Source organism: Puccinia triticina, chromosome 8A, assembly GCF_026914185.1.
Source record: "Puccinia triticina chromosome 8A, complete sequence".
Taxonomy (NCBI): domain Eukaryota; kingdom Fungi; phylum Basidiomycota; class Pucciniomycetes; order Pucciniales; family Pucciniaceae; genus Puccinia; species Puccinia triticina.
The window spans coordinates 1,290,576-1,311,069 of record NC_070565.1 but is presented as its reverse complement, the minus strand read 5'-3'; the positions used below and the strand labels follow the sequence as shown (position 1 = coordinate 1,311,069).

Below are 20,494 nucleotides of genomic sequence, written 5' to 3'. Positions count from 1 at the left end.
AGGGGGACAATCCCTATTAGCAGGTGCAATGAAACTCTCTAATATGGTATTGGTTTGATGTACCACAGAAGAAATATCACTAAATCTTCTCATACTTTGCTCAAACCTGTTATGACCATTAGCTTGAAGATCACTCATTTTGTTTTCTAAAGAAGAAAGTGTAGAGACTGTAAAATGAAGATGTGTCTGGTGAGAGTCAAACTCACGACCTCAGCTATGCTGAGACACATACTAGAGTGCTGCCTTTACCAACTAGGCTACAGACGCTTGTGGCTGCCAGCTGGGTGGTTGGTTGGTAGTGCTCATGGGTCGATCCGACAGCCCTCCATACTGTGGTGATACATCATGGTAGCAGACTAACAGACAACTCAACACCCCCCCTTGCTACATGATGGGAAGTGGGGATTGACCCCAAGAGAGAGTGGGAATGAGACCCGGGAAAGATGATCAGTGTAGGGATTGAACCCGTGATCTAGATGTAGGCTTATAGGGGTTTGTGTGGTCTTACAAGTAAGCATTCACAAATTCATCAAGTCTCTATTGTAAGCGAGTAGCGCTCAGGTAGCTCTGGGCTCATAACCTGTAGAGACTGTAAAATGAAGATGTGTCTGGTGAGAGTCGAACTCACGACCTCAGCTATGCTGAGACACATACTAGAGTGCTGCCTTTACCAACTAGGCTACAGACGCTTGTGGCTGCCAGCTGGGTGGTTGGTTGGTAGTGCTCATGGGTCGATCCGACAGCCCTCCATACTGTGGTGATACATCATGGTAGCAGACTAACAGACAACTCAACAGAAAGCTTGTGATGCATTTTGTCTTCCATATCATCTAAGTTCTTACCAAGTGTGTCCATGTTTGAGTGGCATTGGGCTTCATTGACTAGAATAAGGTCTTTTACTCCTTCCAATTTCTCTTGGACACCTTCCAGCTTCTCCTCAATGAGTTTTCTCAATTGTTCTAACTCATTGGTGTTCCCAGGTGGTCTTTCTTTGGCACAGTCTGCCACTTGGTTCAGGAATTGATCAAGCAATTGGGGCATAAATTCCTCTCTAAAGATGTCAATGATTGAAACATTCAGTACTTCTTTGAAGCTATGGACACAAGATTCTAACAAGTTACCTGGGATGGTTTCAAAATTTTCAGATAACTCAGACAGGAATTTAGAGAAGAGTACTTTTAATTTTCCTTCCAGCAACAAGGGGCCATTATTGGATAAGTTATCATTTAAGGTATGTAGAAATAATTCTCTACTAGAGGGCCTAGAGGGATTTTCTTGGTCTAAACTTAAACCAATGGGAGAGGCTGAACTTATTGAGGAGTGCTTCTGCCTCTGCCTCTCCTGTTGTCCCTCCCTGTAGTTTGAGTGAGTCTCATATAGAACTCCCCTACATTGAGGATTTGTTTGGTGTCCGCCATGGGAAGGTTCCTGTTTCTCCCGGATCCTCTCAAGTCGCGCGAAGGGGCTTGGGTCTGTCTGCCCGCGTGCAGCACTTCGGCGTGCGGATAAGAAGGTTGATGTTGTTGGTAGTTCGCGTCCTGGCGCTCGTAGGGATGGTGTCGCGACGCTAGGTTCGCATCGAGCTGTGTAGAAGCTGGATGGCATCTTGCCATTTGCTGTTGCAGCGGCGGCGGGAGCGCGCGTTGAAGCGGCCGGTCGTAGGAGCGGGTAGGATCCTGGCAATCCACTCAGTGCATTCGGTGTTAAAAATCCGGCGGCTCTGGCGTCTGGGTAGTCATCAAGGGCTGGCGGCTGGGGTGCGGAGCTATAGCTAGATACTCTCGGCTCTGGCTTGTCAGGTTTACCGGCAGCGCTGTTATCTTGCGGATGTCCTGGTCTGGCGCCGGTTGGGTGAATACCTAAAGCTCTAGGTTGCACTCCTACGTAGTCACGGCCGACGTCAGGAGGAAGCGCATCTTGCGCACGCTCCACGAGCCCTGTGCGTCTAAAAAGAGGTCGAACTGCTTGTTGAGCAGTATGATTAGCCGCGTGAGTTCCGACTCGTTGGTAGTTAGATCCATAGGACCTGAGGTAGGTCCCAGCTGTTGGTTCGGATTGGACCGATGAAGGGTCTGAGCTGGCTGTAGAAGCATTAACAACGGCGAAGCCGTTGGTCGTAATCTCGCCTTGCAGTTGGCCAGGCTGGTGGTCATGAAGGGCCGCGGTACCGTATCGGCTGGGGATGTTTTCGGATACGTGTATACTAGATTTGAGGCCTCTCTCTATATCAGGCGAGGTACCGGAGCCAATCTGGTCGACGCTATAGCTAGGGAGGTCTCCCTCGAATTGATCAACGATGGGGGCACCCCCATTTCTTGCGGATAGGGCTCCTCTTAGAGGATCATCAAGTCCTCGTTGAGCGGTGGTAGCGCTGACTCTAAGCCTTCGAAGCCGCTCTTCGGCTGCGGGGCTGAGGCGGTAACGGATCCGTTGCTCGGCGGAAAGATCACGACCATTCCTAAGGTGGGGCAGCATGGAGGATTCTATTGATCAGGAAGGTTGATTTTTAAGCTTTAGATCTGTACAGTTTAAGGTATGAGGTGTGTACCACAGGTCTTCGTAGGTTTTTCTTTCTTTTTTCGGTTATTTATTCTTCCGCGCTGTCCTGCGGCACTCAATCAATTTTTTCGGTCAATACCGGCAAATGTAGAGAAGAAGCCGGGGAATCTTTTGAGCGTACTCCGTTTTTCTTTATCTCTCCTTGTTTCGAAGATATAGACGGTGCAATGAGGGATAAGTCCAACAAAAGGGTAGGTTTTTCTGCGCAAGTGTTGCAGGACTTCACTTGTGCAAGTACAGAGCAGGTGAAAGAAAATTTCAAGGGTTTTGTTAAATTTTTATTGATTTTTAGAGTTATTTTGAAGTTAGTTTGGTCAAAAGAAAAGCGTCAGATGAGAGTAAAAAATTTCTTTTAGTAATTGCTGTGATTTTTTGTTTATTTTATCAGGATGATCAGTCCTCTGGCTTTAAGCAGTCTAGAATGTATGAAAAGATGAGTAATATTCCCGATGAGGCCCCCAATTGTGAGCCTGAGTCTCTATAGTGACAGCAGGACACAAGAAATGGGGGGGGCAATAGTTGGATTTCTTTGGATAAAGAAAATACAATTATGAAAGAGAGAGAGAAAGAGAAAGAGAAACAGAGCAGGGTCAGGATAAGGAGATATTCAAGGTTATTCTGGTGGGAATGCACATCCACTGGCAATGCTACCTCTTCAGAAGAGTGCTGCCAAGCTGTGCTAGAGAGTGCTACAGCCTCCTCTCACCAAAGAAATGTGGAGGGATCCTGACAGATATGAAGGGACAGCCCTGTGACCAAGAATGAGGCAAAGGCCAGCAGTTATGAAGGGACAGCCCTTTGGTCAATAAGAGGCAAAGGCCAGCAGTTATAGAGGGACAGCCCTGTGATCAAGAGAAGGCAAAGGCCAGCAGTTATGGAGGGACAGCCCTGTGATCAAAAGAAGGCAAAGGCCAGCAGTTATGGAGGGACAGCCCTGTGATCAAAAGAAAGCAAAGGCCAGCAGTTATGGAGGGACAGCCCTGTGATCAAAAGAAGGCAAAGGCCAGCAGAAAAGAACAGATCAAGCAAGACACAGAGTTGTACCTCTGAGATAAACAAGGTTCAGTGAAAGAGGTTACTTACTGTCAATATCCTAGGCGCCTGTGACGGTAGGTATACTGGGAGTGTGGTAATCTCTTTGGTGGTGATCCTGGGGTTCTCTGGGGTGTGGTTCTGGTGTGCTGAAGTCTGTGGATCCTCCAGCTGCATGGGGGATCCTGACTTCGAAAATTTTCAAAGTTGGATGACATAATCACACATGTACATGTGGTTGGGAGCGCTCAGGCGCGACTACACGGCGCGGCTGCGCATGTGTGTCACAAACCACAAACTCTATGAAGGAGTAGAGATATTGTAAAGTGTTCAGTGAACACTAGGGTCAAAATTACATGAGAAATCAGAATCTGAAGTCAAAACAACCTTATGTCTTAAGGTTAAAAAGATATGAGCACATTTAGTTATAAAATGGAGATAAAAAGCAATTTTAGGTCAACTGTGTTGACTCTAAGGCTGACACAAAGGCTGTGGGAACGCCAGGATTGCGGTGATGAAGGATCAGATCCAAGGGCTGATAGATGGGATGTCGGCAATGGGCCAAGGCACACCAATGGATAAGGGCGGAAAAGGCCCGGCCAAATTGTCAAAATAATGGAGATGCTAAGGAATGAAGATTGTGCCTTTCCTGAGCACAGCAGAGTTGTCTTGTAGTATTGGTGCTAGTCAAACGTGAAATAAGAATGAAATTGATCTCCAATGCTTCATTTCTTGCACCATCACAAATCCCAGACCCCCTTGCCTCCCGCCTCCTTCCTGATTGATTCCGGTGCAACCCATGATTTCCTGAATGATTCTTATGCTGCTGCAACAGGTTTCCTCCGCAACACCACTGCCTCAAAGCGGACTGTCTCTGGATTTGACAGCTCCACATCCCAAGTGGCATATGAGTTTAACCAACCCTGAATAAAGGACCCCGCCTGTCAATATTTATCATTACCAACACTGGGTCAATAAGATACCAGTCGGTAATGTATTGATATCATATTGATTTTTGGTGCGTTATTGTTACCGTTACCAGTAACGGCAGCGCTTTACCAATATTCAGTTTGAATATTGGATTTTTTTCCAAGCTGTTACAATATTGCCGCTGATATGAAGTCAATATTGCCGCGGTATCAATTTTTTTTGGCTCTTTTAGCCTTTTTTTTGCTCTAATACTTCTGTTGCCACGTTATCTGCGTTACCATAACCGTAACGGTATGGTAAAGCAGATAACGTTTTGATACGGGCAGCGCGCAAAAAAACTTGTTACTGCTAACAGTAACGGTCCAATTAGTTAACGGGGATCGATTCAATACAAAATTTGGCCCAATATCGTATTGAATTGTATTGACCCAGTGTTGTCATTACCCAACTGGAAGATACGCACAATGGCATCCTTGGGAAGCTGGGATGCCATGGATCCGCAAACACGGACACCAAATTGATTGGACCACCCACACTTTCCGCTCCAACCCCTCCAACAATGAAACTGCCTCCACAGTTTTGTCCAATCCGCAAACATCCTAAACAGAGGCCCAAGGGCCCATGATGGGGAAAGCTAGGATTTGTGACAAGGGGGTGTGTTTTTTACCGCCCCCACAATGTGATTCCAATAAATTTTTTCTGAAATCATTCTTGAAGCAGCTGGGGAGCCCCTTTCTCTCCTAGAATATTACCCCGCAGAGATCAGTGCTGCTGCAACATTGTGGTTGACCTCTGCCCAACTGGCTGCCATTGTAGCACAAACAGCTGAAGAATTGGTACCGCAGTGTTATCACCAGTATCTTAACATGTTCCAGAAGCCTAGCGCCATGAAGCTACCGCCACGGAGAAAATAAAACTTCCAAGTTTACCTAGTCCCCAAAGGCTCCAGAAAATACAACTTCCAAGTTGACCTAGTCCCCGGAGGCTCTCAGACAAAGAAAAAATTGAAATGTACCTTGGAGGAATGGATTGTATTACCCAAGGAGATAAAAAGGATTACACATTTTCTGCGTTGAAATGGTGGAAAGTATGTTTTATAGATTTTCTTTTGAGATGAGGCTTGTTTTTCTGACTCATCAATATGTTAGGTACACGAACTCAAGTATGTTACACTTTCAACGTTGGCAAAAGACTACTTAGGCTGCGTAGCTTCCTCTTCAGCTGTTCAACGGACATTTTCTTTGGCTGCCAATGTCTGCACTAGCAATTGTGGAAAGTTGTTGCCAAGCACAATTGAAAGATCTGTAAGTAGTCGCTTATGGCTGGGTGAGGACCATCCTTTGGGCAAATACTTTGATGGGGCGACAAAACAACTCAATAAATTCAAATTATTCTGTCAAGAGAAAGACTCCCAAAGAATGAAAGGACCTGAGGCACAATGATAGAATATTTCTTTCCTTATCTCATTTCTTGTCAATTGATTCTTGTACAAATCATCATAACTAAACCCCTTCAAATCCACTTCATCACAAAAGAATCATTTTTCAAAATCTTTTCATGTGCTCCTTACATACACATGATTGTAGGATTCAATTTTGCTCATATATCTGATATAGTAACGATTCTTGAGTTACAACCAAGTTATCCACAATCATGAAAAAAGTAACGTAACTAAAATTTAGTCAAGTTATCCAGGAACGTAACTAAAAAAATTAAAACTCAGTTTTTAGGAAATGATATTGTAAATGCAATGAAGTTATCAGTAACTAACAGGTAACTTAACTGTAATGGTTACGTTACGGGCAAAGTTATCCATTTGGGTAACGTATCTGCCCACTGCTGCCGGAGCCACACCACAAACAAGCAGAATCATTACGCTTCACTGGCGGAAAACCAAGCACTTGTCACACTGATTGAGGAAGGACTGGCCAGTGCCAAACAATCCGGAGGAACACATACTTGTGGGCGGCCCCCACATTGTTCACTGGAAAGAAGGAAGGAAACCTCCGCCTCTGTTTTGACTACCGGAAACTCAACACATTTACAGTGAATAACCAATACCCCTTGCTGCTGAAAATGGACTTAGTCAATAGCCTGCTGAACTCCAACACATTCAAAAAAATGGACCTCCGCAACACCTATGGAAACCTCTGTGTAGCGGAGGGAAATGAGGATAAACTAGCTTTCATCTGCAAGGCGGGAAAATTTGCTTGGCTCACCATGTCATTTGGACCTAACGGATCCCCGGGGTACTTTCAGTACTTCATGCAAGACTTTCTCCTTGGGCGGATTGGGAAGGAAACTGCCGCATACCTAGTACCCCCGCCACTTTGTGTTCTACCAACAGGATGACTGGGCACCACTCCTAGCAACAACGGAGTTTGGGAACAACAACAACAACCATACGTCTAGGGGAGTTTCCCCTTTCAAGTCAAATTATGGTTTCAATCCTTTGTACAGCGGAATCCCATCAGCAGATCAGTGTGTACCGCCAGTGGCGCAGCGCCTCTGCTAGCTAGAAGAGGTTCAGACGGAGCTCCAACACTGTCTAGAGGCGGTGCAACAGGCAATGAAGAGCCAATTCAACAGAAGCGTGCGGGACACTCCGGAGTGTAAGAGTGGAGACAAAATTTGGTTGGACGGACGCAACATCTTGACCACCTGCCCCAGCCCCAAACTAGAACACCGCTGGCTAGGACCATTCCCAATAGCTAGCGAAATATCTAAGTACCCTTACAAGCTGACACTTCCGCTCTCTATGCAGGGTGTCAATCCGGTTTTCCACATCTCTTTTCTCCGCAAGAACAAACCTGATGAAGTGGCAGAGTGGCGGAGAAGGACTCTGGAGCCAGTAATAGTTGATGGCGGAGATGAATGGGAGGTGGTAGAGGTACTTGACTGTTGGAAGAGAGGAGAAACACTTCAATACATTGTCAGTTGGAAGGGATTTGGACCGGAGGAGAACTTGTAGGAGCCGGCAGAGAACCTGACAAAATGTGGAGATCTATTATCAGACTTCCAAATCAAATTCCTGGAGGCGGCGGCCAAACACTGACGGACGCGGAGAAGAAAGTGAGAAGGCAAGCTTTTTCCCACTGGATTTTTTAATGCTGCCTGAGGACAGAATGCAGAGCCAAAAGAGGAGGATTTTTTTCTTTATTTTGTCATCAGTTTAACCAGAAAAGGGGTTGGATTGGGAATTGAAGGGGAGGATAATGTTATGAGCTGTGGCACGGGCTCTGCAGCGCAGGCTTCCATGTACATAGCTTACACATACATGTCACAAACAGCACTCTCAAGGTTTGAGAGCCTGGAGATCTCGGACTGCTTCCTCATCCTGCAATCAACCATAAAGGATCCAGAAAACCAAAACCCCAGATCCCAGACTTCGTCTTCCTCTACCCAGAACATACCATAACAGTTCCAATGGAGTTGCAGATGAGTTCCAGCTGAGTTATGGATATTTTATGTACAGTTTTATATCATTTGATCTTTGATTATACATATGTTGTAGTAGACATTGTGCCAAGTTATGAAAAAAATTCAAGGTGAAGCACTCCCTGGGGAGTGCCCTCAAATCTTCCCTGGTGTGCAAGCTGCTGTGCAATCCAGCAGGAGTAGCTGCTGTGAGTGTGGGGAGGTAAACACAGTAGATGTCAGTGTCCATCTCTTTGCAGAAAGGAGACTGAGTTTCTTGCAGGATTCAAATGATGAACACTCAGGTCCCATGGGTTTCATCAAAGGGGGAGGTGTCGCGGGTGGGATGCAGTCCACTTCCTAGGCAGGGATTGAGGCTGATATCCGTTGCCAAGGGAAGGTTGTTTCTGATGTGCTGCGGCTGCGCTAACAGAGCCCCCTTTCGGATACCGAACGGTGGGCTAAACGGGCTCCCGGTCGGGTGGGAGTGAGTCCATGCCTCCGGTAGCTCGACCAGAAAACATTGATCAATTTGAGGTCCTCTCCAATCCCAACCCAACCCTCACCCGAGCACACGCAGAAAACATCAGACCGCCAGAGATACCTAGCCATTCAAAGATGGCGCACGAAAACGAAAACGGAACATTCAACTCGACTTCTCGCCATGTCCCGTCTACTTCCTCGTCCAGGCCCACCCGCACTGGGATATGTCATTCCCAGCAGATGCTTAAACATTGGAAGCCTGACGCCCAATGGGATACGATTAAGGACCAGGATGACGAAAATGAAGAACCCGAACGGCCTTCTAGAATATCTAGAATTATGACTCAAGTTTCAAGTTGAGGAGCCCTCCATTTCATCAATTTTTTTATGCTTAGCTCGCCACATCGTGTGCGCGAAAAAAAAAAAAAACAATTGTCCCAAGTGCAACGTTGCCATTCAGAAGGAAAAGCTGCTGATTCGTTCCGTCTTCCCATTTCTGAACGCAATACTAATAAATGAATATTTGAAACAAAAAATGATAATATCGTTGAAGAGGCGAAATTGACCACTCAGTTGGAGCACATCAAAATCCGGAAGGCTACCAAGGAGGAGATCATGTTGGTTCACAGTGAGGGACATTGGAAACGGATTGAGGAAACTGCAAGTAAGTTGCGCGCAAGTTTGACGCGAAGAATATCGTTCATTTCTCGTGGATTTCATCATGCCTACCAATATTTTTCATTTCGTTTACTGGAATGTACTGATCTTTCACGGTTTAAACTCCCCTTCATCCCATTCAATATTCGCGGCCTGCTCCACCTCAACTATGAAATCATTTAAATTCGTGAATGTCGAACTGAAACTGCTTTTAAATTTGCCTTGACTATGTTGCAGCAATGTCAATACAAGACCTAAAAAATCGCTCTGCGTATTTTTCGCGACTGTCACTCTACGTGAATGCAGACACGTTTGACTGTGCCCGACTATCATGTGGAGGAGTGATCGAGATGTGTCGCGCGGTGATGGACGGGAAGATTAAGAATGGCTTTGCCGTCGTCCGGCCCCCTGGTCACCATTCTGAACCTGAGGATCCCTCTGGTTTCTGCGTCTTCAATAACGCGGCCATCTCGGCTAAATGGCTCAGAACGGTCTATCCGGAAAGGGTGAAAAAGGTTCTGCTAGTGGACTGGTCAGTCAAAACACCCTACTTCAAATTCAAGTCAAACCAAATGTATCCAAGTTTTTGACCGATCTCCAGTGGATTTCTTTAAAACAGGGATGTGCATCACGGTACGCTGGCCCGCGTCTTTCCCAGCTGATTGATTGATCCCTAGTACCAGATAGACTCGCCTCAGCTCACTTAATTATGTATTGTTATCCCTGCGGCCCCTTATCTGCACCAGGTAACGGAATCCAGCGGTCTTTCTATCACGATTCGAGTGTTTTGTATATCTCTGTTCATCGCTTCCTTCAAGATAATCGGACAGAATACTTTTACCCAGGTAATGATTGGGGGGCGAGTAATCGAGTGGGAGAGGGGGAAGGCCAAGGCTTGTCAGTGTGCTTGACCCGACAAATTCATGGCCCTCAATGAGCACTGCGCGACGTCAACCAACTCTTCTCACTTAATGTCTCTGTAGTAATGTCAACATTCCCTGGCCAGAGGGCGGAATGTGCGACGCCGATTACATCTACGCTTTCCAACGTCTCGTCATGCCCATAGCCATGGAATTTGACCCGGACTTTGTCATCGGTTTGTGTTTTTTCATGCCTGTAACTGATCATAGAAAAAAAAAAAAACAGCTTTAGAAACTCACCTGAAAGCTCCTTGCAGTCTCCGCTGGATTTGATGCCGCCAAAAACGACCCATTGGGGGAATGTAATGTCACGCCCGAGGGGTTTGCTCACATGACTCATATGTTAACGTCACTAGCAAACGGAAATACCGTACTGGCACTTGAGGTAATCAATCACTTTCTCTTGTCTCCCTTTTTCACTTTGAAAGAATATCAAGCTGATCTACTCGGTCCTCAATAGGGTGGTTATCACCTGGAATCTCTGGCATTGTCAGCTACTGAGTGTATCAAAGTCTTGATGGGTGAAGCGCCACCAAAGCTGGGCTGTGCAATGGTTGCTAGCGATGTGGCAACAGAGACCGTAGATGAATGCTTGAAAATTCAATCAGCCTTTTGGAAATCACTCCCCCGACAGGGGCTATCCGCTAAGTATGGTATGTTCACCCTACCCGTCTTGTGTCGTTCATCACTGCTACCCTCAGACCTATGATAATCATTTTTTTACATTTCATGAACAGAACTTGAGATGGATGGTCTCAGTATTCCTCTCGGAGGTAAGCGTTTACGATGTTCCCAAGGCGCATGACCTGTAGCGCTTTAAAGAACATTTTCTTTGGCTTCCTTAGATGTCCTTAAAATGCATCGGTCGTACGATCTATATGAAGCCCATGGGCTGTGCGCCATTCCAGCTCACGACCAACAAATTTCTGGCCTCTCCAAATCTTACCAGAATCAAATCATGGTCACGTACGCCTCGGTTATCATCCTGCTCTCGTTCCTTTGGCACGAAAGATAACTGGTTCTCTTTCATTAGGGACAATGTTTATGATTGTAAAACATTAGTCTTGTTCATGCACGATCTGTAAGTTTTTGTTTACATTTTTAGTAATTACATCCCGAAAGTCATTGGAATATTGCATCACAACAGGGGTAGTCTCCGCAATGAAATCTTCACGGAATCAGCGAATGTTAAAGACGAAAACGACGCACTTGTGAGTGGGTCTTTGCTCCTCGAGAGAGTTGGACAATCTATTTCAGGCTGATCGATTAGCCCTTAAGTGGATCATAGATCGCATACAACAAGGTTTTGATGGACTGGATCCGAAAAAATGACTATGGACTGGTCGACGTCCAAGTCTTGCCTTCGTATCTCTCGGATCTGGCACTCGACGGTGTGGTGAGCATTTCCCCTTCCTCACAAAGACTACCGAGAACCTTCTCCACCGCAACCGCAGCATTAGATTGTCCTCTTCTCTGATCCACTCGATCTTCCCAAAAACATTGATTGTCAGGCGAAGAAAGCCGAGCAAGCGAGGACGCTCAAACGGATGGTTAATTGGATCTGGAATCAGTTCATCTCGTCAGTTCAAAGACATGCAGATACTACTTTATCTGCTTCTAAAAAAAACTGGACATTTGAACTGACGGTTTGCCCATCGACTTTCCAGCTTATCCGACTGTCAAAACCTTGTGCTCATCTGTTTGGGAGAAGGCTGTGCCGCGCTTCCTGTGTTCTTTGAAATAAAAGGTCAATTTCCAATAAATCTTCCTTTTTATCAAATCTATTTTCTCTTATATTCCATCGTCATCCCTCACATCTTCTTAAGCTGAAACACTGGCCGTGATGAAACTGGTTCTTTTTTGTAGACATTTCTAGCAAGTTAAAGGCCTCGGTACACATTCCTAGTTTCAGACAGCCTCCTCTTAAGCTTCCTAGCGACTGTAATTGGCATCGTGTGGTCAGCCTTTTTTTTTTTTTTTTTTTTGAAATGGATACAAACATGTGAAGAGCAAATGAACAGTCAACCCATCAAACCCAAATTCATGCGCACCTCTCTGGGTTTCATTACTCGTCTAGATATCTGCTGGATTCTTGTCTTCAACTGAGGAAGATCGAGCGCAAATCCGACTGTGGATGGACAAATATCCTTATGGGAAGGTGAACATATGCGGTAAGTGAAAATACCATGTTTGTTTTGTTTGTGTAACGTCATGAACGATGGTGTCCTCTTCCCCGTGAAGGATGGGTCCGAGACTTAATGTGCGTATATCTCGCGCTGGCTTTGTGTGTATGTAGACCAGTCCAGGCCGAGCCAGATCCTGCGATCCGATTGGGAGAAGATCGCCGAGTTCATTGGCGCCAAATTAGCCCAGCCTGCGAGCAGCAATCTTCCCTCGAACAGGCCGCAAACCAATGGTAATAATTCTCCTAGTAACCCCGTTCGTGGGACGCTTCCGCACGCCAGCGATGGCAGTGGTACTAGTAATGGTCGCCCCATCCCCAAGGCCACTCCTAATGGGATTCCTGCTGAGAACTCCGCCTTCCCAATGGATATTGATTAGTTTCTTTCCAAAGAAAAAAAATCACACAAGATCCATACCTATGACTTTTTGCTTACTTGTCTTTTATGATTTGACTTTATACATCTGCCCTTTTGTTCTTAAAACATCTATTTTGTAATTGACATGATGTGTATTTACTTTCTTTTTCTGGTTGTGGGTTACGTGGTTGAATTTTTTCTTTTTGTTTTCGTGAAATGAGCTTTTATTATTTCACATCGCTTGACAATTGGCATGTGAATTTGAGCGCAATAATTATGGTGTTCAAAGTTGGTTTGCATAATTTTATGCATGCATAAATCATAAAATCATAAAAATATTTTGGTGAGGAAATTTTGTATTACATAATCAGACAGTCATATCCCCTGCAAAAAAGATTTTATGATTTTATGATTTATGCATGCATAAAATTATGCAAACCAACTTTGAACACCATAAATGAAGAAAATTGGAGGCAGAATGGGAACCAATTAGGGGATTTCACAATGAGGAAACCCGGGAAGGAGTTCGAGCCCTTGCGAGTATTGTTATGACTTATGAGGTTGCTTGGTGTGATTTCTTGCTTGACTTGCAGGCAAAATTTTATGCAATAGGGGGTTTCAAAGTTGGCCAGATGTGACTTGCATGCACTTTTGCAAGTCGGTGTTCCAGTTCATTCTTGAACACCGAGTTGCAAAAGTGCATGCAAGCCACACTAGTACTACACCCCCTAAGCCTGCTTGAATGTTTTTTTTGAAATTTGGTGTTCAATAAAAGCCTTGAACACCAACTTGCAAAAGTGCATGCAAGTTGTGCATGGCCAACTTTGAATCCCCCTTGTAAGCAAATTTGGTGCTGCAGGAAGCAAGAATTCTTATTGTGAAACACCTGTATCTATCTAACGTCTTGTCCCCGCAGCATCCAGGGGGCCACCAGGACCCTGGAAACCCCCTATAAAGGTAGGTAACCAAAATGTATGAAATTTCTGGGGGTCAGCCTTTATGCACACCAAAGAAATACCACATGCACACCATTTTTGGAGTGCATTAGTGTGCACTCCAAAAAATTGGAGTGCACACCCATGCACTCCCAAAAATTGGAGTGCTCGAGCCTCAATCATGCACTACAAAAAATTTCAGTGCACACTCATTCACTCCAAAAAATTGGAGTGCACACTCCCGCACTCCGAAAAATTGGAGTGCACACCTAATCACTTGAAGAAAGTGGAGTGAAGCCATGTGAAATCAATACAGCCAGGATGTAAAAAAGAGGCAGAACTCACCAAGCTAAAAGAAGTGACCAACTTGAGCACTTACATCCTGGTGAGACTAATATTCAATAAGCTAACCAAAGTGTTGGTGTGGTGTAGTTTTGCAGGATTCTTATTGTAGAATTGGGGGAATTTCATCTTCTCTGCTCTTATCCAACTTGCACATGTCATAGAAAATACTTCTACACTTTACAAAGCTCTTTGGAGTGGGTTTTGGCCTTTTTTGCTGCTAAACTCTCTGTAGTGTAGCAGCAGTAGGAGTGACTTAACACTACAGGCAAAAGGGCTGCTGTTAGCACATCCTGACTAACACCTCAAGTGTAGTGTAGCATAGAATTTCTATGCTAGACTTGGTGGGCTTCTACTAAAAGCCTACCATTGGTGAGATTGAAGAGAAATCCACTACCAATCAGGTAGTGCATCAGTGTGCACACCAATTTTTTGGAGTGCATGAGTGTGCAATCCATTTTTTTGGAGTGCATGGGTGTGCACTCCAATTTCTTGGAGTGCACACTAATATACACCAAAAATGGTGTGCATGTGGTATTTCTTTGGTGTGCATAAAGGCTGACCCAATTTCTGGCCAAAGCCAAAAAGGGTACTCAACAAATATGGATGAATGGCCTTTTTTTGCATAATGGTACTCACAGAAAATGTAATTTTTTTTCTTATGGGGAAGGGGGTATTAGTAACCAAGATTGTGTGACAGCTCAGAGGGTTGACCATAAAAGCACTCCACCTACACCCCCCTCCAAACTGAAACCAAGTGTCTCACGCTTTACACAAGGTGGAGTCCAAAGGGCCTGCCTCCCACAGGCAAGGACTTGCATCTAAATCGGCATACAAGGGGGAGTCAAGTGTATTCCTCAATTGACCATGGTGAGATGTATTTGTACCAGCTCGCCAAGAAGAAAACATTCCTCCTGGCAAGCTGGACTTTGATCAGCTTGCCAAAAGGAATACAAACCTCTGGGCAAGATGGATTTGTACCAGCTTGCCAAGAGAAATACACACCTCTTGGCCAGTTGATCACAGTTTGGTGCAAGGGATATTCCTCTTGGTGAGCTGGTACAAATCCATCTCGCCAAAAGGTATTTCTGTAAGCCCCCATCCCGGGTGTCTTACAAGAACCTTTCACAAGAGCTTTCACAGTGTCACATAAGCTACAAGAGTACTTATTTGTCTCCTAATACTTCCCTAGTCCAGCAGAGAGCTTCACTATCTCCCAGCTAGGTAAGCTATCTCCATTTCTTCTCATTCTCCTAGTTTTTCTAGTCATACTTACCAGAGAGAGCTTCACTCTCTGTTGGCTAGATACCTGCAATACAGCACCTACTTTGGTACTAGACTTTTTTTTAGAATTTTTGCCTTTTCTTTTGTGCTACTCAACAACAACCGGTGAGGGACTCAAACTGGAGTCCTTAAAATGTCTCTTGGAAATCTGGTCAAAGTCCAGCTCCCCAAAAGGATTACATACCTTCTGACAAGCTGAATTTTTACACCAGCTGGCCCAGGTTGTTCTTCATGGTAAGTTGGTCAAATCCCAGCCCGTCAAGAGGTGTCTATTCCTCTTGGCAACAAAGGGTAGTTACGCTACGCGTAACACGTAGATAACTGTAACGTAATGAAATTTTTGTTGTTATCTACGCTTTATGCGTAACGGCAGTGCAATTACGTTATTGCAACAGGTTGAGCCGGTTTTTTTTATGCTTGTTGCGTTATCCGGGCGCGCGGAGCCCTTGAGAACGGGCAAAAAATGAGGCTAAAAAGCCTTAAATGGTCTGTTATTGCGTTATCCCCCTGATAACGTGATAACGGGCCTCACAAATGAGGCCCGTTACGTTACGTGCGGGGCCTGAAATGACCCTGTTACTAGTAAAGTAACGGGGGGCCCCGGATAACGGGGGTAGTTACGTTACCAAAATTGCGCGGATAACACAATGTAACGTAACTACCCTTTGTTGCTCTTGGCAAGCTCAACTCTGACCAGCTCCCCAAGAGAAATACCTCTTGGCGAGCTGGAATTTGAGGAATTGGTGTCCCAAGTCCCGTAGGCCAAGTAAATGCAAAAAAGGCACAAAGTACTGCCGTTACCCGCCATAAGTACTGCTGGTACCTGGCAGGTGGTGCTGGGTGTAGTACTTGGTCCCTGCTTTGGGCAAAAAACAGACCCAGTACCTGGGTCCAAACGATTACTTCTAGCTATTGTTCAGTTGTACTTACTATTACAACTATATGTTCTAAAAAAAGAGCAATAATGTTATGAAACATAGTGCAATGTAACCATAAAACATGTGATATCTGGTCTCATGTGTAGGTCTATAAGAATGAAGAATACGCACTGCACAAAAAACTTGGTCAACTGCTTGCAGTTGACATGCAGGATACTCAAGCCAAGCTACCATTGTAACTCCACCTGATTGCACAAGTGCCTTTGTTGGCACAGTCACTGCGCAAGGTGCACAGTGACTGTGCATTGAAGATTGTGTTGAGTCAAACCTTGGGTAAGGCTGGTGTAATACCACAAGCTTCCTCATAGTTACCGCATGTCAACTGCTCACAGTTGACACAGTTTTTTTGCAGTGGAAGGAAGAAATGCAGAGAAAAGAAAAGTAAACAGAAATAAAGAGCCAAAAATCAATAAAACTTAAGAGTCTGATTGGAAATTTTGAGATTCATAAATCTAAACAAGAAATAGAAAATGAAACAAAACAAAACAAAACAAAGCTACAAAAAGAGGAGGTTTCGAGTGCTTTGGACTTTGGAAATAGAGGAATTTGAGGAGGAGGAGGCCTTACAGGCCAGTTTGAGGGTAGTAGAATCTTCAGCAGTGAATTAATTTGTCACAGGAGAAATTTGGGACAGGTCATGAGTGAGATTCTTGGGCATAGTTTGATTATAACAAAAGGGAAAAGAAAAAAATTGCTGTTTTGATTTGCAGTAGAAAAAGAAAGTGTAAGAGATCAAAGATCCCTTCACTTATTTTTTTTGCAGCACAAGGGGAGCAAGCACCAGGGGGAGATTTGTGGCTCTCTCTAGAGAGTGCCAGACCGTAATTTTATTGATCGCAAGGCCTTATGTTGGTCCAATGTCAGCGCTGAACCTAGCTGCAACTCATGTCTAGGTTCATGCTATTCTTATCAGCATGTGTGTGAAATAATGATGATTAACTCATTGTTCTGCTGGCCTGAACTCATGTGGATATTTTGCTGATTTAGTTGTACCGCTAGCCCATCTTGCTGCTGAGTTTTTGGTTCAATCATCCATTATCCCTGGCCCAAGATGAGCTGGCGTGTCATGCTTCTCAATTCTGTTGCTCAAGTCAAACCCCTTCTGTGGTTCTGGGTTGGGTTTTAGGTGAAGTGGGCCACTAAGTGATGGGTGAGCTCTGCCATTCATGTCTAGCAGCTCGGGAGATGGGTGTAATGTTGCAAGCAGGACATCCTAGGATGCTTTGGAGCTGGAAGGAGGGAAGGAATTGTCACACTGCGTTGAAGGGGGCGAATCCACAATTCGGAGATTGACTCCATGAGGAAGCTAACCACAGGCATTCCCTGCCCACCAGCCCGCAGATTTCAGCTTGGCTGCTTGTACCTAACATTGAATAAATCACCCATATGGTGGGGAAATGGGAAGGATTTGGGTCCCAATCATGGAATGCGGACCCGGTGAGCTGTGCCGCACGTTGCTGATTGCGCGCTTGGGGCTACACATGAGGGTGAGAAAAGCTTGACCCTTCATCCCAATCCATCCCTTCAATTTCTACAGTAGGTGTCATTCAAATCATCCAGCTGGGCCAGACTTGATCCACCACAAAGCCCCGAGATAAGCTGAGTTCCCTGTCCACTGAGCAAGCACCTGGGTGTTCCAGTTGCACCCAATGAAACCTTTGGTTGAGACATGCTCTTCAAGATCTGAGGAGGTAATGGTGTTCAAAACCCACAGTGCATCCTGCAAAGACCCAAGAAAGATGCCACATTTTGTGCAGCCAAAAGTGAAAATCCCTTCTCTCATTGTCCAAGCGGCAAGTGGCAGATACCCGCTTGCAGCTGACTTGTCTAGGGGACCTACTTCAGGCCAAGGGCCAGATACATACATATGGGTTGTGTGTGTAGATGCTGTCCGTGAATTCTGTTTTGCAAACCACAAATAAGGACCAAATACAAACACATCATGCTTTCATACCTTTTTGAGTCAATGTCAGACTTGACGGTTAGATTCTAACATCCCCAATTTTCACTCAGAAGAATTTTCTCAATCCTCCCTTGTCCACCGTTTGGATCCTCACAGGCCCCCTCTTTGCTACGGTACAATGAGAAGCACTTATTGTCTTGGGCAATTCATTACCCCCATATCACCATCTCTTCCGACCTCACACAACCACGTCCCACAGGTCGGCTTGTTGCAGCGAGGTCGTGCACGGGTCCATGTGTATTGTTCACCACAAGAGCGGGTAGGAGATCTCAGTGCAAGGGCCAGTGAACACCTCGGGCCGTTACTAGGGCCAGTATCAACCTGTTTGGCTCCGGTTACCGGCAACGAGATTTCACCACACGATGTTGATATCATGAAGGTACGAGCTTTTGTGGTCAACCACCATCGTGTCCGGACCAAGGTGTGGGGTTGTGTATTCAGCCGCTCTGAACACATCAGCCATATCCAGGCGGCCTTCGCAGCGGCAGGTGTGGATCTGACACCAATCTGGAACTACAACCCCAGCCTGTTCTTCGACATCCCGCATTACGTTGTCCACAGGGATGTAAACGCCAGCCAAGCTTGGCTGGTTTCAGCTATTAGACAATGCCGTACAAACCTCCACCCTCATCAGCTTGCTGCGCTCGATTTCCTGAGAAAGAACGAATCAGCCAGCAACGATACAATGCAGTTGTGGCGGCATCCTACCAATGCTTGGATTCACAGCAGTATGGGGGAGTCCGGTAGCAACAACTTGGCCCATCCAACACCCACGACTCAAGGGTCAATCCTTGCCGACAACATGGGTTTGGGAAAAACTCTGACAACCCTAGCTTATGTTCTCGCGACTCAGAGCGCGTGGTGGAATTTTACTGGGCCAATTGGATAAACCGATCGGCAGCTACATTAGTTGTTTGCCCCCTGGCCACGCTCTCTAATTGGGAAAATGAAATCAGACTCCACTTTACCTGTCAGCTATGTTTGTGAAACTTAGGGAAAAAACCCGTCAGAAATAAGGGTTTTTGCCCTAGTACTATAACTGTACTGAAATAAAAACACTGGCAATAATGTGCCAAACTTGTTACGTGGTTTTTAGCCACTACAAGGGTTTAAACACTCTTATTTAAGAGGAGGATATTTGTAATTAATAAGGTTTACTTATTAAGAACAGGGATATATAAGGTTTTGACGTAGAAATAGCTGGTAAGCGCTTAAACTGATTGGCTGCGTGTCAGAGGCGGGAGTCTTACAGCAACTATTTATAAAGATTTAACTGTAATAAATGCTTATAAGGGATGTTGGCAATTTTAGAGTTAAGATCTAGTAGGTTTCGTGCCAAAAGGGCAGAAATAAAGGAAGTGGTGGCTTTAATAAGCCAGAGGAGAATTTTCACGAGTTAACTTACAGGTTACTGGGTGGTGAAATGTCTGAGGGGACAATTCCAGTGGATCAATTACCTCCTTAAATACTGGAGAGGTCTTTGAGGGCGCTGAAATATTCCCATTGATTTTGGCTATGGGTAAATGCCAAGAGTAGACGTGAAATCTGCCTTGGTTATGGGTATTTTATTTGTACAATATTACACAACTTCCCTTACTCCCACACGTGACATTTGTATAACCAATTGTCATGTGAAATAGCTTAATATGAAGTGTAATATCAATTTGTACTGAGTGTTACTCTCACCCGTGGTTCCTGTTTCACGGGGGAAAGGTATTTTACTAATTAATATAATTTTATGTATTTTAATTTATGTAAAGATTTTTTATGTAGTTTTCCTGCTCTTTGGAGCGCTTTATGGCTATATGTACATGTATGAGAAAATGTATGAAGGAGTAGGAATGAGGGGTTACTTTGAGTGGGTGACCCCCCTTAATTTATCACGAGGATTCTGAATATTCAATAATATTTCAGGATTTGTAAATGGTTTACCAGTTTTTGCAGACTTTAGGATACTTGTTGTATCTCTAAGGCTGACATTACCAATCAGGCAATCACTTACCAAGTGTTCCACGGCTCCGAGCGGAAACATCTCACTCAACAGGTCCTCCAATCGTGCCTCGTGGTTCTCACAACTTACGAGATGATTGGGGAGAGCAGGAATATGCCAGATGACAAGCGAGTCACAATTGAATCAATTAAGCTCCATTGGTTCAGGATTGTGCTTGATGAAGCACAGTGAGTGGAGCTTTGATCTATCAGCCTAAAGAGGATGTCTTGCTGATGATAATGATAGCCTGATGAGGAATACCAGCTCGAACCGAACCCACAATATACATCAACTTGAAACAAATTTTTTACTTTGTTTAACCGGGACACCGGTACAGAATCACCTGACAGACCTTCAGAGCCTGATCGGGATTTTGAAGCTCGCACCATGGGACAATGAATCTATCTGTCAGAGATGTCTGATTCCCAAGATCAAAGTGGGGGTGCCTGAGGCTATCAAGAGTCTGACCCGCTTGATGGAATCAGTCTGCTTAAGAAGAACCAA

The 20,494-nt window shown here is 45.0% G+C and overlaps 1 protein-coding gene across 1 annotated transcript; it reads left to right on the top strand.

Annotated features, from left to right (window-relative positions):
• Nucleotides 1-8,433: 8,433 nt before the first annotated feature.
• PtA15_8A138 (uncharacterized protein) lies at nucleotides 8,434-12,560 on the top strand (the record flags this gene model as incomplete). Its single annotated transcript, XM_053171537.1, has 18 exons — nucleotides 8,434-8,776; nucleotides 8,975-9,085; nucleotides 9,316-9,610; nucleotides 9,698-9,711; nucleotides 9,825-9,975; nucleotides 10,062-10,174; nucleotides 10,256-10,383; nucleotides 10,459-10,651; nucleotides 10,736-10,771; nucleotides 10,844-10,964; nucleotides 11,032-11,079; nucleotides 11,146-11,209; nucleotides 11,287-11,394; nucleotides 11,510-11,577; nucleotides 11,666-11,745; nucleotides 11,865-11,956; nucleotides 12,076-12,169; nucleotides 12,295-12,560. The coding sequence occupies 18 exons, from the start codon at nucleotides 8,434-8,436 to the stop codon at nucleotides 12,558-12,560; spliced, it is 2,325 nt and encodes a 774-aa protein (XP_053022791.1).
• Nucleotides 12,561-20,494: the final 7,934 nt, after the last annotated feature.